The following is a 24,117-nucleotide window of genomic DNA, read 5'->3' on the forward strand; positions in this document are numbered from 1 at the left end:
TGGAAGCCATACGAGCTTATTTTTCTTATTTTTTCGGAGCGTATTTCTCTTTTTGAATGCTGTCAAATAATTTCACAATCTCTAAAGTACATTTTATACAATGGGTCACGCCTAATGTTTGGAGAAACGCGTCGTCTCTCATTCTACTGGGTATGGCAAACATCCATGTAACATTACAGAAAACGGAATGCAATAGAGAAATAGATAACTTTTTGAGGGTATTGCAGCTTATGAATGCCATTGTCTTTTGTATGTGCTTTGCTAAATGCGTGCACAACTGGCATAAGACTAGTTTTCTGCAAAGACAAATAACTGTGTTTACACAATTGAGAACTTGATGCTCATAATTAATGCTTCCAAAAAACACCCACAAGAAACCCAACTGGTTGAATAACGCCAAAACTGGATAAATTAGCTCATATATTAAAATCAAGCCTGTGTTCCAAAGGAGCTCGTGGCGGTAGCGGAGGACCTCAGGCCTGTATGCTGAAGCCTGATTTTTGAGGAACTTGCTCAGCTGGAACATGTGATCTGAGCTTTATATGAATATCCGTTTGCTTCTCTTTCCCCGTATGTACTTTGTCATCTGTTATATTCAGTTCTTATGATGTCCACAGCCTTTTATCTGAAAGTCTGATATTAATTTCACATGTGTTAAGTGGTTTTTATCAAAGTAAGCTACTAGGTCTTTGCAAAAAAAAAAAAAAAAAAAAAAAAAGATGCTGAGGGGAGAGATTTCTTCTAGCCATCACTTTCAGGGTTGTGTTTTGGGGAAAACAACTGTTAACAAATTGTTTCTTTTGCAAGGCAGGCTTCATCCTAGAGCAGCTGACCTTGGATGATTTCCCAACCTGCCTGCAAACTAACAACTTCTTTTTCTTTTCCCGTTGGCGGGAGGAAGAGGATAGCCTAGCACATCCAAAGGAGTCCCAGTTTGTGTTTTTTAGGCCGGACTGTGGGAGGTGGGATGGGTGTCAGGCACTGTCGCTAAAGGGTCTGCAGAAGAAAGTAAGTCGACTATCTGGAAATGTAAACTTGTTTCTTCGAGGCTCGTAGGTCCATTGGAAAATTGTTGCGGTTCTATTAAGTGGGGGGCAAAGATTGAAAAGCATCTCTAGATGGTATAACAGCAAAATAACTTTACTTCTTTCTCACTGTGGCTCCAAGCATTGCCGCCATGGCTTCGTGATGCTATTGCCAGCAAGAGCAGGGAATCTGAGAAAGGAAAGTATGCGCAGGGCTGTGGAAAGTGATTTTACTATGGTGTCTGCATGTCTCTCTAGTCTCAGCCCTGTGCTCCAGATGAAACGGATAATGTGGTAACTCTCAGATAATTTTGGGTGTTGATTCTGCCCCCCCACCCGTTTCCGTTAGGAAATATTAGCTACATGTCTGTCTGTTCCCTTCTGCTGCAGATTTTCAGTTTGTCTCTTTGAATACATGCTCCCTGGTGGTGTATAGCAAACTTCTTTGTAAACTAATCGGTTTGGGGATTTTTTTTATATTTTTTTTATTTTGCTTTTATGAATTTGTGATGGTTTATAGTGGTGGGCAAAGCGTGAGCTCTGTGGAACAGCTAATCCACGAATACGCTGTAGATTATTTTTAACACAACTACTATACTTTTTCATGCAATAACTTTTCTTCCTCCTGGAGAGCCCTCCTTCCTGTTCCCCCTCCTAACGCCCACCAAAACAGAGACATTAAAGATCAAGTTTTCTTAAGCAACTTGTATGTGTGGGTTGTTGTGTTTGGGGTTTTTTTTGTTTTGTAAGGAAGTAGCACACAACTGAGTTGATGTATCTGCAGTGTTGGGGGGAGTTATAGTCAGGAAAATGTCAGGGTGGAAGTGAAGACAGTGGGGTTTAACTGATGTACGTGATCTAACTGTAAAGAACTGCAGCTGCTGCCCGTTTGAGTTTCCCCGCTTGCACCATGTAGCGTTGAAGCTTGAATGTCATCCCCCTACTACTTCACTAGGAAGGGATGTAATCTTTTTGGTTACAACTCGATTGTTTCTTATTACAAAACATTTTATATGCTAATGATACAAAGGGGAATCAGAACAGCTGACTTGCCAGTTCCATATTGAGTTCTGTTCCCAGTTGGATTGTTGGGTTTTTTCGGTGAGACTGCGACGCTGCTTTGTGACTTTGAGTGGATGGTGCAGTAACCAGGGAATCCAGCAGTGACATTGCGAGAAGAAGAGTCCGTTAGATTAACGATTCTTGTTTTGTCATCCTGTATGAGTGTTGTGTGTTAAGCATTAGATATATAGTCTTAAACTAGCAGAAAACTTAGTATTTGGCTTTCAGCTACTCAAAATGGTCTGATGTCTTCTGGATTTAGAGAAACAAAGTATGGGCTATTATGAGGGCAGTTGCTTCAGACTGTTTGAGAGTAAGTCAGTGCTGTTCATCTGTTAAATTCCAGTGTCGTCTTATTCCTCAACATAGATATTCATAGCTGCTTTTTGTAATTCAGGATTAACGGCAGGTATTGCTCAGCACATTTCTAACCTCTAAATTTGGTTTAGCATTAGCAAAAATGATGCTTTTCTTGGTGTTGTGTGTGTTTAAAATAATTAAAAGCGGTTCTCGAGATATGTGTAGCAACATCTGCTTTTATTATTGGTTGTAGGGGCACTGCTGTGTACAGTGCTAAAGCATGACTGTGTCATATAAAGTGCTTTTGCATATGCTGTCCCATATGAATCGCAGTCAAGCAGGCAACAAGTTGCCTCTAAAAGCAAGACCTTTCAGTCAGAAGAGACAACCAGCCGGCAATCTGGAAGTTCAAAGTCAGAATTCAACAGAAACCATCAGTTGGCTCCTTTCAGTACACATGAAAGCCTTACATCTCATTACTGTTTATGAATACCAGCAACTGGCTGCGTAGCCTACACTTGCAGACTTAAAATAGCTTCTTTGCAATGCAAACTTGGCAACAGGAGCAGACAAGTTTATTTGATATCACCTTTATGTGTTTGTATTGGGTTTGCATGGCAAGGTTTTGGTAGCAGAGGGGCTACAGGGGTGGCTTCCGTGAGAGGATGCCAGAAGCTTCCCCCATGTCTGATAGAGCCAATGCCAGCTGGCTGTGAGAATGGCCCACTGCTGGCCAAGGCTGAGCCCGTCAGTGACGCTGGTAGAGCCTCTGGGAGAACGTGTTTAAGAAGGAGGGGAAAAAACCCTGCAAAACAGCAACTGCAGTTGGAGAGAGGAGTGAGAAAATGTGAGGGCAATGACTCCGCGGACACCAAGGGCAATGAAGAATGAGGGGGAGGACGTGCTCCAAGTGCCGGAGCAGAGATTCCCCTGCAGCCCGTTGTGAAGACCACGCTGGAGCAGGTATCCCCCTGCAGCCCGTTGTGAAGACCACGCTGGAGCAGGTATCCCCCTGCAGCCCGTTGTGAAGACCACGCTGGAGCAGGTATCCCCCTGCAGCCCGTGGAGGTCCACGCTGGAGCAGGTATCCCCCTGCAGCCCGTGGAGGTCCACGCTGGAGCAGGTATCCCCCTGCAGCCCGTGGAGGTCCACGCTGGAACAGGTGGAGCCTGAAGGAGGCTATGACCCCATGGGAAGCCCGTGCTGGAGCAGGTTCCTGGCAGGACCCGTGGAGAGAGGAGCCCATGACCCCAAGGGAAGCCCGTGCTGGAGCAGGTTCCTGGCAGGACCCGTGGAGAGAGGAGCCCATGCTGGAACAGGTTTGCTGGCAGGACTTGTGACCCTGTGGAGGAGCGACACTGGAGCAGTCTGTTCCTGAAGGACTGCACCCCATGGAAGGACACACACTGGAGGAGTTCATGAAGAACTGCAGCCCGTGGGAAGGACCCACGTTGGTGAAGTTTATGGAGGACTGTCTCTTGTGGGGGAGGGACCTCACACTGCATGGAGGAGCAGCAGAGACAAGGTGTGATGAACTGACCACAGCCCCCATTCCCCATCCACCTGTGCCACTCAGGAGGAGGAGGGAGAGGAATCGGGAGCGGAGTTGAACCCGGGAAGAAGAGAGGGTCGGGGGGAAGGTGTTTTAAAATTTCGTTTTTATTTCTCATTATCCTACTCTGATTTGATTGGTAATAAATTAAACTAATTTCCCCAAGTCGGGTCTGTTTTGCCCATGGCAGAGTGAGCTCTCCCTGCCTTTATTTCAGCCCATGAGCCTTTTGTTTTATTTTCTCTCCCCTGTCCAGCTGAGGAGGGGAGTTACAGAGCGGCTTTGGTGGACGCTGGGCGTCCAGCCAGGGTCAGCCCACCACAGTGTTTTGGGGATTTTTTTCAGGAAAATGAATGGCTCCTTAACCGCGGATGTGAACTATCATACTATCACAGAAATAATCACTGAGACCACAAAATATTAAATGCTTTTCCACATGGCATGTCCCACACTTTGTCTCCCAACTAGGTAGTTAGAAAAGGAAAAGAGAAGTTTAAGTGAAACCAGCTGCCTGCTGCTAGCAAGTATCTGCTGCTGGTGGCTACTGTGGAACAAAAGAACAGTGTGGGGAGGTGAACATTAGTTCAAATCTTAGGTTGGAGTTGACTTTTTGTGTTTATCTTCTTCTAGATTTTTACACTTCCAGAGTTTCAGCTTCCTGCAGAGTATCGTGCCTGAACTGTAACAGAACCCGCATCAAATATATGCTACATCTGCATTTGCTTCATAAAGAAATTACAAACCACTTGCTTATAACTGTGGTCTTTTCATGATGGGAAAATTGTTTTTTAAAGTTGCGTATTTAGGTGAAGAATTTAGAAGTAATGAGCAAGACGTTTCATCAGACTACAACAAGGAAATGTGATTGCTTTTCTGGCTTATTAGGGATTTTTCCCTCTTTTCTTACAGTACTTTATGGCAGAATTGACTGGTGACACTTCACAGAGACTTTTGCTCTTTAAGTTTTATGAAGGTGAAAACCACCCCTGTACCACCAGGCCACAAGCTATTCCGAGAGCAAATTCTTTTAGAGCACTGGCTCAGCTTTAAGAAATTAATATTTTACAGGGCCGTAGCCCACGGTCAGTGATGAGAACTGAGTTATTTTTACATTTTCTGCAATGCCTGAGCATGTGTTTTGTATTAATCATTCCTGGCAGTGGGAACCCAGCGGACAGGTCTCAGTTCCTGAGTGACCAATTAGTCTGTTCACGAAGATGTTCTAAAAAGCCAGTTTATTATGGCTAAGTTTTTGTCTTAGAAGTTATTATGGCTAAGAAAAGCCAAACAACTGTTGGCCTGATCCAGAATGGAAGTTGTAGATGCTTTGGTCTGGAAAAAGGTTCGGAGCTTTGAGTTCACAACTGCTGTAGGATCTGTCCTGCAGTCGTTGCGCATTTAGTCACTGTGGCTTTGTGAAGGCTCACTCGTATGTGGCCCTCGGTGCGGTATTTCTTGTTCCCTGCTCTGCCTGCTGTTTTCCCAAATCTACTTTGAGGTTCTTTGTGTTGTCTAAGTGAGGAGGTAGACGCTTAAATAGTAGGATAGCTGCATTCATGCAGCACAGGACACACAATATACTTTTAATTAGCCTGAACTTCATGTGATACAGGACACGTGTAATGTCATGAAAAGGACTTTTTTACAATATCTACAGATAGAAGCAGGTTTTGCTCCAGAAACTATTCTGAAAGGGTTTAAGGCTCCTTTTGGCATTGTTTTTTTGGGTTTTTTAGTTTGGTTTTTTTTTTTTTTTTGAGGGAGAGGTGCTGAAAAGGGTTTCAAAAGGAAAGGCATGCTGGGGAGATAAACAGTTCTGTGTTTAAGAGTGGTGCAGGAAGCAAATTGATGGCGTTGCTTGTGGGAGGCTCTTAGAAGCAATTAGTGATAAGAGCAAGGAAGGAGGAAATCTGGTTGGCAGCTGCGGTGCATTCAGCAGCACCTCTGACCTTGGCCCGAAGGTGCTTCGAAGCTGCCGGGGAAGGGTTTGCTGCCAGAGCTGCTGGATTTACCTGAATTCTCATTGAAAGACTTGGTGAAATCTGCTGAAAACCTGCAGGGTGTAACTTCTCATCCTCTGTCTAAAAGCCCTGCATCGCTTATTCAGGCATTGTTTAATATATGTGAGGGTCTGGAGCACAAGTCTGGTGAGGAGCGGCTGAGGGAGCTGGGGGTGTTCAGCCTGGAGAAGAGGAGGCTGAGGGGAGACCTTCTCACTCTCTACAGCTCCCTGAAAGGAGGGGGTGGCCAGGGTGGGTCGGGCTCTTCTCCCAAGGAATAGGCCATGGGACGAGAGGAAACGGCCTCAAGTTGTGCCAGGGGAGTTTTAGGATGGATATTGGAAAAAATTTCTTCCGTTGTCAAGCGTTGGCAGAGGCTGCCCAGGGCAGTGGTGGAGTTACCATCCCTGGAGACATTTAAAAGATGGGGGGGCGTAGTGCTTAGCGATATGGTTCAGTGATGGTTTTTGTCAGAATTAGGTTGATGGTTGGACTTGATGATCTGAAAGGCCCCTTCCAACCTGGGCAATTCTACGATTCTGTGTAAGTTGGTGCTAGATTGGAAGACTCAGTTGGGCTCAATGACCCTTACAGGTCCCTTCCAACTCAAGATATTCCATGACTCATGTTTGCACTTTTTTACATTCCTAATAAGAGTACTAGGAACAGCCTTCCATCAGTCTGCCGTAGGGTGGGAATTGCCTCCTCCATGCAAACACTTCTTTGCCCCGCCGTGGGACAACATGAGAGTTGGCAAGAGCAAACGAGTCCTTGGCCGGAGTCCAGAGCCCGGGAGATTGGTTGCCAGGGAAGTACACGGCAGGATTTAGTCTGAGACAATTTATTTGGATAAAAGGGGTAACCGATGGCGTACGGTGCGTGTTTCACCTTGCTAAATATCTGAATTCTCTTGCCAGAGCTGTGAAATGATAACTTAATCCTTGATTGCTTCTTACAGCGCTGCAGGCCACAGTCTCTGGAAGAATGTTTTGTCAGCCAAAAATTATGTATAGCTTTAGCAACCCCAGTTACAATGCCTATTCCAGCTAGCTAACTTCGGAATTAATTTGTGGCTTTTACACTATCTACATTGTAGCTTCTGCAGTAGGTACCACTACTCATACATCTCTGCTGATGCCTACTGCTGATTCTTTTTTTTTTTTTCTCAGCATGAATAAATTACCGACAATAATGTGCAAGCCCGTAAGCAACTGCCAGATTTGTTTTTGGAGGTGATGGGTGTTAGTACAAGTGTTTAATGAAAGAATTTTTTTGTACACAAGAACAAATAAAGATCATTGGAACAAGAAGTAGGGAATAAAAGCTTATTCAAAGTGACCTTCCCTATTTGATACTTTAGGATTATCTGATTCCCCAAATGTGAGCTTTCAGTTGGAACACAATGGGCATGAAAGAACTGCAGTGCTTTGAAATAGTTATGTGGTGTGTTGACTCAAGAATAGTTCACAAAATATTTCCAACACTTAAAAATGACCACAGTGATTTGCTGAGGTGGGAGGGAGAAGAATAGACAAAAATGTGTAAGTTCATCATCTGGACAGAATATGAATTTAGGAAACTGAAGGGCAGGGGAATGCTGCAGCGAATTGGTAGCGCTTGTTTGGGCAGCAATAGTTGGAGCTTTTCCCCCCAAATATTGAAGAAATCGGTATTTTGCAAAGAGAAAGAAATGGAAATGCTGAATATGCAAACGTTTTAGTTCTGTAGCTAAAGTCTGCTGCACCTTCAGGCTGTGCCTTGTAGCTGTACGTTCAGTTGCACCTTGGGTTTACTGTACGGATTGTGTGCCCGCAAGCCTTTCCTTCTCGCTCCAAAGAAGTTTTTCCATCTCCAGAACAAGTTCTTCCTGCAGATCTATGCGCTTTCATGCAATTCTAGGTTTAAGCAAATATTTAATTCTGCCTAGAGCACTATGACATTTTTTTCAGCAGTGCGGAGCCATCAGTAGGGCACATATGGGACATGGGAGCCGAGCTGTCATGGTGAAGGCTTGCCTGTAATTTTCATAATATGCTGTATTTTCTCTTGGCTTCTCAGCAAACAGGTCAATTATAGCTTATTTCCCATCCTCGTGCTGGGAAAAGAACAGCTGATTTGAATGGTACACTAAGGATAAGGATTTCTTTTCTAGGTCAAGCAGAAGAGCGTCTGGGTGCAAATACACTACCCTGAAAAGCGGTAGTTTGAGGGGCTACAGAGGGATCTAGGCTGCTCATCTTAATGGGTCTTTCTAGTCTTAGTTTCTCTGGGACAAAGATTTTATTAATTTCCTCGTGCCAGGTACTCTAGTAGTAAGATTCCAGTCCTGAGAGCTCATCATTTGGAAAAATGACAAGAGAAAGTAACTCCCGCTTTCTATAGTGGGGATATGGGGAGGTGAGGAAAGCGATCCCTCCTTAACATCGTTCGTGGCAGAACTGTAATCTTGCGCCTGCTGACCTGTTTGAGCGAGTTTGCATAAATAGAGCGCTGGGTAAAAAGGCTTGAAATCTTCATGAAGAAAAAATAATACATCGGTGTATGGCAAAATGCTTCAAATTTCTGTTGCCATTCAGCATACGGCAAACGTCAAAGTGGATATTGATTGCTGCCTGCTTTCTAATCTTCGCGGTATCACTCGAATTTGCGAAAAGGGGTTGGAGGAATATAGATAGTATTGAAAGAGTTGATCGGGGGAGGGAAGGGATGTAGGCTGTGCTCTTGGGAAGAGTGACAGTGTGACACATCTTTCTTTTTTGAGAGATAGCAAACACTAATTTTACTAGAGCTGAATGTTTGAGGCTTCTAATGTATGTCAAGATTTTTTTTTGAAGTGCTCTTGTTGAGATGCCAGTGTCTTGACAAGCTGCCGTTCTTGGATTCCCTTTTCACTAGAGAGGATCAGATGCGTTGTGCTGTTCGTTCACCTCCCAGGCTCCTTGGACGTCGATGGGAGGTTTGAGTTTGAGAGCACATAGATATTGTGCAACAACCTCTGCCTTATCACTGTGAGCAGGAAATGGGTATGTGCTAAATTAAGGGAATTCAGGCAGTTACTGAACCGTGGAGGCAAGACAAATAGCTTCTATGCTAATGACCAACCCTTCTTGCCTATGACTCGTTATCTTTCCCCCCATACACAACTAGATCAGCATCGTTTGTGGTTTCTAGTGTGCATGTAGTTTTAAATACTGCTTGAGTTCCTAATTTGGAGTTGGATCCAAAACAGGCCATGAATAGACTTGCCACATGAAAATAATGCTTTGTTTAGCAGCTGTCTGGTTCTGGAGGCACCAAAAATCACTCTGAGTGGGGTATAAAGTTTTGCACGGTGCCTGTGCCCAGAACTGCCCTCTTCAGCAGCTGAAGACCCAGTGATGCTGAAATTGCACCAAGAGCCAGAAAATAACTGGACGCTATATCCAATGACATTCCCAACATTGCAAATACACTGTGCGTATACAAAACACACCATTAAGACTGTTTTCTTTACAAAATGTGGCCGCAGCAATGTTCTCTTTTGAACTGCAGCCATTTCAAACATTGTCTACTTGCTTAGTGGCTCGTGGACTTGCTAATGAAGTCGGAGAACTGAGTCCATGCATCTCCTCAAATAAGCATCACCCTTTCCAAAGAGAGGAGGATGTTACTCTCCGCTTGAAGACAAGGAACCAGAAAACGAGGTGAAGGAGGTAGTTTGACGTATTATTTAGACCACCAAGCTGGAAGGTGTCTCCTCAGTTGCGGTCTTTGTGATTACCTAACATAAATTGCATGGCCAATCATGAGAGAAATGACTGTAATTTCTTTGGGCGTGTGGTCTTTACAGCAGAAAATATATGGTAGGGGGTATTATAATATAGAGCTCCTTCATGGCGTAAGTAATTCAGTGGGAGGAGAGAAGATTGGGAATTAGCAAGTACTCGGAGACAAATAAGAATAGGGGAGGCACCTCTTGTACACATTATGTTTGGAAGGAATTAGTGCATATTTAAAAGAAATAGAAAACATTACTAATTTTTTTTTTGGAATGCCGTTGATAAAATCATTTGTTTCCCTAGGTTGAAGAGTCCTTACAGTAATTTCTGTGACTTGCCATGATTGCCCACTTCATATGAGGGTGAAGAGCTTGTGGGCTACTCTGGAGACCTGGAGCCTCCATGGCTGCAGAGCCGTTCGTACTCCCGTGAATGGCTCTTTATCTTTACCCTTTCTTTTTTTCTCTTCCTTGGTTGAAGCAGAGAGGTGCTGAAGTAGATTCTTTTTTTTGTCAAATGATATCGGATGCACTCGTTTGTGTGTAGGTACGCGTGTGAAAAGATAACCCAGGCTGTGAAAAAAATCACCTGTCTTCCAGAATGGTTCCGGATGGTGTGTTTGTGTTTTCAAGGAGAACAGACAAACTCAAACTGGTTTAAGGTCAAGGCTCTAATGAGTTTATGAATTGGATGAAACAGCTGGCAGATCTACAAAAGGAGAAAATACCGGGCTTGGTGGCACCGAAAGAGTTCTTAAAGTACCCTTTCATGGATTAAAAAAGTTTGTTCTTATTCCTAGGTGGGCATAAACAACTTCTCTCCCCCCTAACCCCCTTTCCCACCTTTATTTTCTACTTCTAGCTGTCAGTGGCCTCCCCTTAGACGTTTCTGTGGATGTGAACATGTTTTTCTTTGTGAAGCGAGGGCACGTTGACAGTTCCCAACTCCTGCAGAAGGGAAGTGAGCAGGGAGGGGGCCGGGGGGGGTTGTCTGGTGCAGCTCCTCGCGGTGGAGGAGGTACTGGCATCGCTTTGGCTTCTTCCCAGCTTCTACCCCTTTTGCTGAGTCTGTAAGAAAAACCATCTTGCAACAAGGACTCGCGGTAAACCTTGAGATCATTTTAAAGTCAGAAGAGTGAGACAAAGCTTTCAAAAATACTGCTCTAGACTGTTGTAACTAATTGAAAACAGACACAAAAAAAGTTATTTTGATTCCCCCCACCCCCCCAGGAGACCTGGTGACACATCCTCTGCCCTGGTAGCTCCGCCATAAATGCACACGCAAACACACACGGAAGTCAAAACCACTTTTTTAGGCAGAAGGCTGTAGGGCATGGCTATTTGATGGTGGAAAGGCCTCACATAGAAAAAAAAAATTATTAAATTTATGGTGAAAATTCTCTTTGTGTTTAAAATTTTCTCTTTTTTTTTTTCTGAATGTGCTTGGTGTATTTAGTCTCAAAGAGTAGAAGACAATTGCCGATAAAGAATTGAATCATTCGTGGTTGTCTTTTTGAGCTCTCCTAAATCCCACCTGCCACCCAAGAAAAAAATGTAGGGAAAAGCCTACGTTTTAGAAGTGGGCATTTTATGATTTTACGATGAAGAAGCAAGAGTTAAGGAGGTCTAAGCACGGTCCTTTCTCTGCAGCTCGCCTTTGTGTTAGACAAGTTGCACTGTGTGTTGCACGATGAATTGTCAACTTGCTCCCGAAGAAGCGAAGAAAATATTCAGGATGGTAACTGTTCTGAAACTGCAGCTTTGTAAGATGTTTTCTGCATTAATTGTAGATCGATTCTGTGTATTGAGAGGAACTAGGGCTAACAGCATGAACAAAATCTTGAACTGGACGTCTGGGATCCTCTTGGAAATAAGGAGCTTGTGGCTTGGGGAAAGTGAAGAGGACAGGATGAAACTCATCTAATTGCAAAGTAAAATGCTTTTTAGAAACAAAGCCCCCCTGAAACCCAACCCTCGCATCTGAATTAAAAGATGTGTATGTTTTTCAGGCAATAGTTTCGTAAGAATAAAAAAAATGAGCTCTTAGATTCTAACGTCACAGCCAAAAGGCTTCTGTGATTTTTTTTGCAGGAGAAGGGAAGTACAGAATCAGCGGTTTGGTGCCGCGACATTTGGGGCGGTTCTGGTGATAATCCTGATGGATTCCCAGTAAGATGTCAGCCTCTGATCTGTTGAGCTTGTTTCACTCTTTATACAGTCATACTGGCGAGGGTTTGGGGTTGTTTTTTTTTCCTGATTCTAAGTATGACGAAGTCATTCTAATGACACAGTTCCCGTACAACCGCTGTTTGTACAGGCTCTGTTGTGCCACTGAGAAAGATGCTGTGTGAAAACACAGACTGTTTTCCCTCATCTGCAAAATAATGTTACTGAAAATAGCTGTACAACACGTAATTATGTCCACATCAGGGAGGCTTTTCTATGCAAATATCCCACTAGCTATTCTGCCAGGTGTAGAGATTTTCCTCCAAGATGCTTTTCAATGATATGGCTCTTCTTTTTGAGCTCTCTAACTTGAGATTTATCCTGTATGTCGATGGCCTGTGCGGGCGTTTTAAGGACGGCTTTTAGTGTAAACCCTGTGCTTTGCATCGTGTTCTAGGATTAATCCTGTATAACAGTGACTTGGCTTTTTAGCCCTTGCCTTAAATCAAAGGTTATGCTGGATGAGAATACTGTGTTAGTTGATGCTGTAGAACAAAATTATCATACATTTATCTGTACAGGAATATGGACACAGCCGTGCCGCGCTAACTGCCTCCTCGGGAGCTCATCACCCAGCTCCTGGGCTGGCTGGAGATCACGTTTGACTAAAGCAAGTTGTGGGCTTGTCCCAGAGGGGGAACAGGTTTTCTGCCATATCCCAGGGCTAGGACCGTCGTGTTCCCATCTGGAGATCTATCAGTGGAGTTAATAAGCTGCCAAAGCATAAGAGGACTTTTTTTCCTCCCTCCCGTGGTTTTAAAGTGGTAGCTGCATCAGGCTCTATTAAAAAATATTGAAAATGACAATAGTAATTGAAAGTTTTGGTACTGGCTGTTCACCAAACATTCTCTAGAGCACAATGGTACCCTGACATCTAAGTGTCTACAAACAACAGGATAAAGCCATAATCCCCTTGTCATAACACAAGCTTTACGGGATACATGCACCACTTGAATGTGGTCGGGACTAAGCAGATTATTGTACTAACAATACAGAAAATTTAGCTCCGAGTAGAAAACACCCCAAACCCACAAAGCTGATGTTCAGCCTGAGTTCTTGTTTTTTGGGGCTTTTTTTTTTTTTTTTGAGTGAGCTACCAAAAATTAGTTTTGTCAGTAGAAACTAAGTAACCGCCAAGTATGCCTGGAATGCCTTGGAGCACTGGAGGAATTTTCCAAGCAACAGTGATTACTTTTGTTCCTTTTAGCTACACAAGTTTGAGCTTTGAACTGTGTATGCTCTTTCACATTTTCTTTGACGTATTGGGGGCTTTTGCTTTAAAGAGACTGTTTCTGTTCGCAAAAAAACTTTTGCTCGAGTAGGGCGGTGTGATTTTCACCTGAAGAGCTCAGTGTTGCTGTGGAGGTAAAATCGAGACTTCATAAGAATAGTATTCATTGGAGGATATCATCCAGAAATTGGAGTCTAGTGGGACTCGGCATTTTGATACCACTTCCTCTACGTGTAAAAATGGGGAAAGAATATTTATAAACGGTTAACCCCGACAACCATAAGCACTTTACTTTCTGAAATATTCTGGGGAAAATGGATTTCTAAGTATCGTAGGATAAAGAAGCCTGAAGTGATCAATTTGATTTAGTTGGCATTTCCTCTCATTGTATACCTAGCAGCAGCAAACGGTGTTGCAAGTTGGATTTGTCTGATATGCAGAAAGAAAGGAAACAGCTTCTCAATTAATTCTGCTATTGCTTATCAGTTGTCATACTGCTGTCTTTTAATTATGTCTATACTAGTAAAATAATTCATTTTCTTGTCTAACTAAATTTAGACTGGCTGGCTTTCTTTTCTGCCAGGACAGAAATTCTGCAGCTGAAATTTAAACAGTAAAACTCTGAACATTGTAGTGTCTTTTCTAACTGACCGCTGGCTCTTCAAAAAACCTTAGTCTGAATCCTTTATTCACCTAGAAGCAAAAAAAACAACCCTACCAATTAAAGAGTCTGCTTCAGAAAGATAGCTGGGCTCCTAAACTTCAAAAAAATGCAAGATCTTCCTGATATGCTTTTGTGCCTGCGTCCTTATCTGGTGTGCCCGAAGTTGTCTGCCTTAGGCTTGCTGGTGCTAGAGCTCTTCAGTAATTCCTCCACCACTTATCCACTCACCTCCACACTAGGAAACTCCCGCGGTACAGGGCGGGATATATTTGCTTCTTCATGGGGGAAGGTAAACTTGCAAATCATACGCCCTGTTATTCCAAAATAAGACTGTAATTAGCGGTATGTTAAATCCTGCCTCCCGTCACAGGTAGGTATCTAATGCTGAGACGGCGTGAGCGGTGCACAGGTCCTGGTGGTATTCTGCTCCGTCTATGCCCAGTATTTACCCTCCGAGATATAGCTAGGGGCCAAACACAAAAGTCTTGTTTGAAGGATGAGTTTTCTTGAAAAACCCTTCAGTCCATGAAAGCCGTTACCTTTTAACCCACGGCTCTTCAAACAAAGCCTACGTTTGCTTAGCAAAGCTCCGCGCTGGGGTCCTGTGAAGGGGATGTTTGATTTTTCTGAGATGTTCCCAAGCATCCTTCCCTGCTGTGTCGGGGTTATTCCCCAGGGATGGTGCTGTGAGTTTGAGTGAGGAAGCTCACGGCACATGAGTGAGTGAGAAGGAGCAAGGGAAAACACTGTGCAGAAACCACGAAAGAAATGGAGCATTATAGTTCAGGGTTTTTCATACAGGTACTATTTGGGGCATAATTAGCCAGGGAAAGGAAAGGATCTGTGGGGACAACTAATTCCGCTCAGTGTAGCGTCACTTACTTGGTTCCAGGGAATTGCTGAAATGTGAAGCAGTTGTGCGTTTGTGTCAGAACCCAGCATAGTTATTGTGCTGCTTTTACCTGCAACAAATCATTAATAAACTCACAGAATCGCAGAATGGCTGAGGTTGGAAGGGACCTCTGGAGGACATCGGACATTTGTCCTTTAGGTGCCAGGCTGGAGTTTCTTTCCTTTGACTCGATGCCGAGACCAGGTCTGGGGCAGCCTGTGTGATGTGTTGCTGTTCCCACATGCACTGAGCGAGAGAGAAGGCCTAGTTACAACACAGCATTTCTCTTCCAGATTTTTGGAAGTGTGGAGTGGGCATCATGGTTGTGAGTGTTGTAACAGGGTCTGTGAATTTGGAACAGGTTGCCCAGAGAGGTGGTGGAGGCCCCATCCCTGGAGACATTCAAGGCCAGGCTTGATGAGGCTCTGAGCAACCCGATCTAGTTGAAGATGTCCCTGGGTTGGACTAGATGACCTTTAAACGTCCCTTCCAACCCAACACATTCTATGAATGTGGGATATGAAGAACAGTTTACCCAATACTAGATTTAAGAAGTTATCAGAAACACAGTGGTTTGGACTATTTCTCTATAAACTTTAAAATGAATAAACTTGCTACAACGTGGAGTTGTTCCTGCTTCCGAAGGGTAAATTACAGTGACACATGATGCCAACTTTACTTAATAAAATGTGTGTGAATACAAATTGATTTAAGGCAAGATAATTCAGCCAGGAGCATAAAGATGTGGTCTTAGAGGGTGGTCGCTGGGAGACACTGAAACTTTTCTGCTGTTAGGTCCCAAGGATTTTCCCCATCAGTTTGTTTTTTCTGGTTGCGTTTTTAGGTACTTACGAGGGTTTATGCTGAGCAGTTCCTGCTGAAGGGCATGAAATAGCACTAATTACATCGGAATCTGATATGTTTGTTTTTGCAATGGTTATGGAAGATTGAACGTGGAAAGCAATAAAAATTTCTGGAGATTTGCTGAGACTTTCCTAATTCATAGTTATGGTTGGAGTTGTTCCCTTACCCTCTTTTTTTTTTTTTTTTTTAACCCAAAAATTCTGATTATATTTCGCTATTCCAGAAGCTTCTGAAAATGGTAAAATATTATGTTTCAGTTCCATAAATCTGGTGTTGCTTTGTGCCACTGAGCAGTTTCAGCTAAATTTACAGTTTGGATGTTGTTGTGGTCGCTCTTGGCGTAGGAAATGTTCTTTTTCAAAAAAAAAAAAAATCAGAAAAGGGAAAAAAAAATAAAAAAGCCTGGTTTGTCCGATCATGTCCTGCAGCCTCTGTACCTCTTTTCACAGAATCCCAGACTGGCCAGGGTTGGAAGGGAAGGGCCCTCTGGAGATCATCCCGTCCAACCCCCGGCCACAGCAGGGTCACCCAGAGCAGGTGGCACAGGAACGCGTCCAGGCGGGGTTGGAATGTCTCCAGAGACGGAGACTCCCCCACCTCTCTGGGCAGCCTGTGCCAGGGCTCTGCCACCCTCACAGCAAAGAAGTTCCTCCTCATGTTGAGATGGAACTTCCCATGGTCAAGTTTGTGCCCGTTGCCCCTTGTCCTGTCCCCGGGCACCACTGAGAAGAGCCTGGCCCCATCCTCCTGACACCCACCCTTTCAGTATTTAGAAGCATCGATAAGATGCCTTTTCAGCCGTCTTTTTTCCAGCCTGAAGAGACCCAAGTCCCTCAGCCTTTCCTCATCAGAGAGATGTTCCAGTCCCCTCATCATCTTGGTAGCCCTTTGCTGTCCCCTCCCCAGCAGTTCCCTGTCCTTCTGGAACCGGGGAGCCCAGAACCGGACCCCGTGCTCCAGCTGTGGCCTCCCCAGGGCAGAGCAGAGGGGGAGGATGACCTCCCTCTACCTGCTGGCCATGCTCTTCTTGATGCCCCCCAGGATGCGATTGGCTTTCTTGGCCACAAGGGCACATTGCTGCTTTTCCCTGCTTTCTGACTTGCCACCTCCCCCCTTTCTCCTCCCCTTTGCCCCATCTGCCCGTCTCTGATTTGGGCAAGAAGCAGGATGTGCCGTGACTGATGTAGAGCAGGTGCAGATTTGCCAGCTGGCCACTGTCTCGCAGCTCTGGGCTCAGCCAGCAGAACTGATATGGCCCGAGCTATCCCCGCCTCTCCCCAGTTAATGGTTCAACCCCACTCCTTTGCTGTGGTGTTTTCCCCACGAGATTTGCAAAATCTCAAATATTCTTAAGGCCACTATATCTTGTCTCTGCTTTTGAACCTTTAAAACCAGAGTAAAAACTGATCTGAGGTATTGGTAAAATAGCACTAACAACACTTGCTGAACAAAGGAGTTTATTGTGCTTCAATATATCATTCAATTATTGGAGATTCTATTGTTTGGTGTTTTTTTTTTTAAAGAACAGAAGCAATAGTGGTGTTGGACATGTACTCAGCTGGGAATTGCTCTGGTTTTATCCGGTGTTTAAATTGTGCATAAACTCTGTGAAACCACTAGCATTTTTATATAAAAGCAAATGTGTCTTGGTCAAGAAAATCATGCCGTGTAAGAGCTAGCTTAAAAAGAAAAGATCGCTCAGGGCTGCATGTCTTCATTCACTCTTGAAATGCCATATGTATTCATTTGGCTGCAGCAAATAAAATAGTATTAAATGTAAATAGTCGTTTTGGAGTATTCTTTTTCTCCTTTTTTTAGTATTAGAAACCCTAGATACATTAGATTGCCCCTACTTCGGTTTGACATTGAATTGCAAAAAGATAAAAGAGAGGACTTGGCAAAGGAAAGTCCTGTCGGTCTGGATTGAAGTGCAAATAAGTAGCTGAAAACATCTTAGCGACATCCTTCAGTAGCTAAAAGATAAGTTTTCCCTTCCTGTGCTGGGCCGTTCTGCTGCATTTGAGATAGACGTGAAGTATCGGCTGTCAGCCGAGGAGCGACAGCAAGTCCTGCCTGCACCTCTCAAACGGCAGCATCCCTGGGGAAGCTGCCGATAGCCGCTGGACGTGCTTTAAGAGTCCCGCGAGAGCTCCTTTTCACTCTCTACCTTGAAGACACTGGTTTGGATGTGGGTTTTGGGGTGAGCAGTTTGCAGGTGGCCCAAGTGTACATGATCTTCTCTGCTTTAGAATGACTCATGATTCTTTACTGTTTATTACTATTAAAAGTTGTCATAGAATCACAGAATGGTTTGGGTTGGAAGGGACCTTAAAGATCATCCAGTTCCAATCCCCTGCCCTGGGCAGGGACACCTCCCACCAGCCCAGGTTGCTCCAAGCCCCGGCCAACCTGGCCTTGAACCCCTCCAGGGATGGGGCAGCCACAGCTTCTCTGGGCAACCTGGACCAGGGGCTCACCACCCTCACACCAAAGAATTTCTTCCCAATATCTCATCTCAATCTCCCTTCTTTCAGTTTAAACCCGTTCCCCCTCGTCCCATGGCTCCCCTCCCTGCTCCAGAGTCCCCCCCCAGCTTTCCTGGAGCCCCTTGAGGGACTGGCAGGTCTCCGCGGAGCCTTCTCTTCTCCAGGCTGAACCCCCCCAGCTCTCTCAGCCTGTCCTCCCAGCAGAGGGGCTCCAGCCCTCCCAGCATCTCCGGGGCCTCCTCTGGCCCCGCTCCAACAGCTCCGTGTCTCTCCTGTGCCGAGGCCCCAGCGCTGGAGGCAGCACTGCAGGGGGGTCTCCCCCGAGCGCAGCAGAGGGGCAGAATCCCCCCCTCGCCCTGCTGCCCACGCTGCTGGGGATGCAGCCCAGGCTGCGGGGGGTTTCTGAGCTGCCAGCGCACGGTGCCGGCTCCTGTGGAGCTTCTCATCCACCAGTCATATTAGGATCCTCTGGGGTTTTTTTGCTAATGCCAGCCTTAACCATAGGAAATGTTCTTTGTATACGTTGCTGTCATCCATATTTTGTTGTAGGAAACACTGCCCTGTTCCGTAGGTGATGCTATTTCTCGGTATTTACCTTTTCATCTCCTCTGGGATGGGCTGTAGCAATGCACCGTATTTGGGCATGGAGCCTCCTCTGAGCACCCGGTGCTTCCAGTGTGTGCTTGGAGCTACGCAGGCTGCTGTGGGTGCTCTATTCCTGTTACCTATTCATTTCCCGTGGGATTTTGAATCAGCCTGAAAATGTTTTCATGGGTTTCTGGCCCCAGCTATGGCAGCGCGCAGCTGCAGCATTAATGGGTTCGCGTGTGCACAGCACAATGCTGCCTGCTGCAGCGTGCACCCTTAATGCTTTCCTTAGGGAAACATTTGTCCCATTTATTCTCTTGGTCCGAAGTACGCAGAACAAGCTACAGCTCTAGATAGCTGTGCTCTACCCTAAATGCTGAACACTGGGTTTCTGGGATGTAGGGCTTCTGTTGGCACATGCTTGGATTAAGCGAGGCTGCAATTGAGTCATAGTTTTGTGTGTTTGTGCAGCTCTTTAGAAAATGAGATACTTTTAAGATCCTTAAGTCTGAACTAAGCTTGATGATTTACATAGCCCCGTATAATCCATCCTCTTAAAATTGTGTATGTGATATGACTTCTGAGATTATATCCTTATTGTTGCTTTAATCCAAATACTCGATATTACGTCCTGTGTTGAGGGCTGGAGAGATCAACTGCATTGTCACAAGATAATCCTGGCTTGGAACTGGGCTGGGGAATATGAGCGTAACTGGGGAACGCTCATATTGGGAACGTATATAACGCTCATATTGGGAACGCTTATAACTGGGGAATGTAACTGGGCTGGGGAATATGGACATAATCTTGCTGAATTCAAGTGGCATCACATCTTGGTGTGCTTAAACTCGGACTCAGAATCCAGGCTCCTTATTTCACAATGAGAACGATCACAGAATCATAGAATTGCCTGGGTTGGAAGGGACCTTTCAGATCATCGAGTCCAACCATCCCTAAATCATATCTTTGAGCACTATGCCTACCCATCTCCTAAATAATTCCAGGGATGGTGCCTCAACCACTGCCCTGGGCAGCCTGTTCCAATGCTTGATAACCCTTTCAGTGTAACAATTTTTCCTAATGTCCAATCTAAACCTCCCCTGGCGCAACTTGAGGCTCTTTCCTTCCTGTAGGAACAAGCCTGCTTGGTAAGCAGGAGCACCCTAAAAGCCACTTAGACGTTTCCAGTGAAGGTCTTCAGCAAAATACTCCCCTGGCATTTCAGAGCGCAGAGCCCCAGCAAAATGCTCTTGTGTCTCTCAGAGTAATCCAGGGCTCTCTGGTGTCTTCTGTGTCTGGATCAAAGCCCTGGTGAAGGAGGTTCCCTCAGTATGTCTCCATCCCTACGACCCAACAGCAACAGTGTGCACCAAGCATGCTGCCGAGGGCCTTGGGAGAGCTTTTATTCAAACTTGGCCAGAAGGCAGAGGGAAAAGCGGTCCTGTTGTTACTGCTTATGTGCATGACCCTGTCATGGGGTAACCTTGACGTAAATAATCATCCTGTAGAGTGGGTCATGCCGACTGCTGTCCAAAGTCTCCGTCCTTCTGGTTATGTCAAACAGATATGTGTATTAGATCCAAGCCTGACTGTAAAGAGATGATGGACTTGCTTAACAAACAATGATTTTTGAGAGACAATGCGGAGAAATTACTATTTTTAAACTCACTTCTCAACTCATAGGAGCAGCAAGAACTGTGAGAGTAATCTTACGTGGCTCCCGTGTCTTTCTTCTCCTTTGCTCAAAAGAAATCAGCGACGCTTGTCACAAGACTTTACTTGTTACTAATGTCAGGAGCTTCCTAATCTCATTTGGAAGGTCCAGGAGAAGGAGAGTATCGGTTCTTCCTTGTTGGGTGTTTGCTGCATTTCTCCAGTCTTCTGTATGCGGGGAGGCTGCGTAACCTGCTGTCGGGGCACTCACTTGAGCTCTTCTGTTATTTTAAAGGTCACTCCAGTAATTTTGTACTTGTGTTTTTAAAACAAACAAAACACCAAAAAACCAAACAAACTTTTTAAACGTGCACATAATGTGTTAAAGGAATTGTTCTTCTCTGCTCATTATTTTAGGGAAACAAATGTTTGCTCCACTGCCCCAGCACCCATGTGAGAACTGAGCTGGGCAAGTCCAGCTGGACTCTGAAGTTTCCTCTTGAATAACTCTCCTGAAATTCCTGTTCAAGTGGTTTTGGAAATTTTTACGTTGCTTGGGCACTTTGTTTTTAAGAGACAGTGACACCCCAAAACTAGAGAGAGGTGGCACAAGAAAAAAACCGCTGGGAGAGAGTGAGGGAGAGATGGTGGCAGCACGAGGAAAATCAGGGCTTTGAATTTAAAATCAACTTATTCAGAGCAGCTTCTCAAATCTTACTCTTGAAAAGAGATGTTATAAAATGGCTTGGGGTCTGTAAGCAACGGGAGAGCCGAGGAGAGAAATTAACTTTTTAAATACACTTTTCCAATGATGAGGTCTTAATGATAGAGTAATTAAGCTAAAATCACTGCAGCTAATGATCTTTGTTTTTCTTTTGTCTTTCTCTTTCTTGCCCCAACCCCATACCACATCCTTTCTGCACCTGATGCTTCGGGGAACAGTAGGACCCAACCGAAGGTAAGGGCTTCTGTTGCGTGTTAAATCAGTGTGCGAGAAATTGTCGTGTCGCTTATTCAGTCTTGGGTTATTCAAATATTAAAAGCATTCTGAAAAACAGCTCTCTAGTTGATCAGCTGTTGAGTAAGAAACTCGAAGCATCTCCTTGCCGCTGAAGAGCACTGTACAGCCTGTGCCAGCAAATGAGTCACAGGAACAACTGAGAACATACATGCTCAGCATTACGGGCTGTGAATGGAAGGCTACTTGTTATTTGTGGGCTTTTAAAAGCATTTTCTGGTATTTGTGTTAAAGCAAACTCATTTTGTTGTTAACGGCTTATGGTCCCGTGACTCCGCATGTGGTACGCAGGTACCTATCTCTATCCGAGTGTATCGGGCTTCAGCTTTACTGATGTGGTCATATAGCGAAGGATGTTTTATTAAATGCTCCGAAGGCGTGGGATGTTATAATAATATGCTTAATTGTATAATGCGTTCAAAGAACCAAAATTTTACATAAACCTTAATTTTGCATAAACAGGCTGTTGTTCCCTCAATTAGAGGATGCAAAATAATAACTTTTATCTTTTAATGCTGGGACATTAACGTAGTATAGGGGGAAAAAAAGCAGTGTATTTTTGAAGATAAGTTATTTAAATTTCAAGGATTTTGCTGTTCTAAGCATTTTCATAAACATAGGAAGTAAGTTTGGATGTGTTGGTAGTATGGATTTTCGATCCTTGCATAATTTTTCTAATTATTTTAGTTAATATAAATACTCGAGGAAGATTTGCTTTATTGCTCCACGAGTCCTTAAGTGATTTTTCAGATTCCATGATACCATCTATTAGGAAATGCTCGAACTGAGGTAATTCGCTACAGACTCAGTGTTTCTTTTTAGGGCTTCCTCATTATTAGTGTAGATATGATGCAACGTATTTTGTTCCTACAATTTTTACTAATTAAGAAATGTTGAGTTTGATTACCTGCGCCAATGCTCGTTCATGGTTAGTGCCTTCAGCATATAGACGACAGACTTTATTAAAATGGAACGTGAAAATGTGCTAACAGATAAAATGGAATTTTCAGAAATAATGGAATGAGGCTTCAGAAGGTGACAAAGTGCTGACAAGGTGTGCTTGCTCTGCCGACGTGATCTGAAGTGATGCAAACGTCGGCTATATAGCAGTACAGAACATCTAAAGGGGAAGGAGCAGCTTCGTTAAGCTTAGCGCGGAGATAAACAGCCAAAGAACGACACATTGCACTTCCCTTTTTTTATGTCCTACAGAGTAAATTTTGCCTGGGCAAATGTAGGTCAGATATTACGCTGATTTTTTTTTTTTTTATTTTTATTACAAATACGTATCCAGAGGAATTTTTTTTGCAAATGCCTGGTTTTGCAGCCTGAGGTCCCAAAATACACACTGTCTCATTGGAGATCAGCTTTCATGACGAAAGGTGCCTGTGGACCTTTAGATGGATTTACCACCAAATGGAAATTTTTCTATTTCAGAAGATGATGGTGCTACTCTTCTCGTGATCGTAGAATCATAGAAGGGTTCGGTTGGAAGAGACCTTAAGGATCACCTAGTTCCAGCCCCCCTGACGTGATGAAACTCATTTGCTCTGTGTAGTTCCTTACAAGTCTTAGACTTTGGTGACAACTGCTGCTGTTTCTCAGCAGTGTACAAATACATACTCCTCTTGTATGGGAAGAGGTTCCTACCCTAAAGCACGCTTTTTTGAATTTATGCAGAGAAGAGACCCCAGGAGATGGCAGGCAGAAACAGCCAGGGGACATCTGTCAGTTTGCAAAATAGAAAGTCTTGTGAAAAATGAATTGCAAGGATGGATTTAAAGGAAGATGAAGAAAGCTCCTTGACATCCACAGGGTTGCCACACGGAGAGCTTTTGGAGAGCGTGGAGTAGGATTCACACAGTAGAAAGGAAGAAATAAAAGCAAGGAACAAATAAAAGCAAGGAACAGGCTGGCGTATAGGAAGACGCGGGGTTTGTTTAGGCTTCAAACTCAGAGAAAACAAGTAATTCTGTGGAAATGCATATTATATGTTCAGAATGGCCCCAGGGAGCATGACGTTAGCCAACATAATGCAGCCCTGTCAAAATTTGGATATTGTGTGTGATTTTGCGATGGTTTTTATAAGGTGTCCTCCTGGATATTTTCCTACAGGTGTTTGCTTACGATCACTGCTTTTGGTCTATGGATGAGTCTGTCAAAGAAAAATATGCAGGTAATATTTACTGTAGCTTTGTGCTTGTTGTCTCCCAAGTGTGAGTGATCTAATTAAAATACAGTATTTGCTAAAGGGCACAGACCATATGGCACAAAGTGCCTCCCCCTGTATGACTGCTCGTTGTCAAAAGAAAAAGGAAAGTCTTCAATCATTCCTGTTTCTCTTCTCTACAGGCAACGACAATAGCAATAGGCATTGCTACTGGTTTGCAGTGTAGGAAATTGAGAAATCCGTCACAGTAACGGGGTGATTACAAAAATTACACCTTTATTTAAAATACTGCTCTGACTCCATCATTTTGAAAGCATCAGATCCTTTTCTTTTCAGGATTTGAGGAACATTGCTAAATGTAATTTCATGTTTCGCAGTGCTGATGGGAGTTCGGCATCATATTAGAACTGAATCATGGAGAATTAAAGAAAGCCTAATGTAATATAGGGGTACGTGAATACATATGGGCTGGTGAGAATGTGCAATCTATTTAATTAGAAGTTTTCAGTGTATTATTATGACATATTTTGGCAAATAGTTATAGAATCGTAGAATCTTCATGGTTGGATAATATATGAAATATATTTGGACTTAACACTCTTGTGATCTCTATTCCTTTTTGTACTTGA

General features: G+C 44.0%; 1 protein-coding gene across 4 annotated transcripts in view; it reads left to right on the forward strand.

The window, feature by feature from the left end:
• Positions 1–24,117, forward strand: part of KIF13B (kinesin family member 13B) — a 137,701-nt gene that overhangs the window by 35,815 nt on the left and 77,769 nt on the right. For 3 of the 4 annotated variants that reach the window (XM_074582117.1, XM_074582120.1, XM_074582121.1), the window contains exons 3-4: positions 21,243–21,258; positions 23,434–23,494. In XM_074582117.1, the coding sequence (XP_074438218.1) occupies positions 21,243–21,258; positions 23,434–23,494 (77 nt within the window). The remainder of the gene's footprint in view (positions 1–21,242; positions 21,259–23,433; positions 23,495–24,117) is intronic. The other variant, XM_074582118.1, reaches the window with a different exon arrangement.

The sequence above is a fragment of the Larus michahellis genome, chromosome 3 (assembly GCF_964199755.1).
Source record: "Larus michahellis chromosome 3, bLarMic1.1, whole genome shotgun sequence".
Taxonomy (NCBI): domain Eukaryota; kingdom Metazoa; phylum Chordata; class Aves; order Charadriiformes; family Laridae; genus Larus; species Larus michahellis.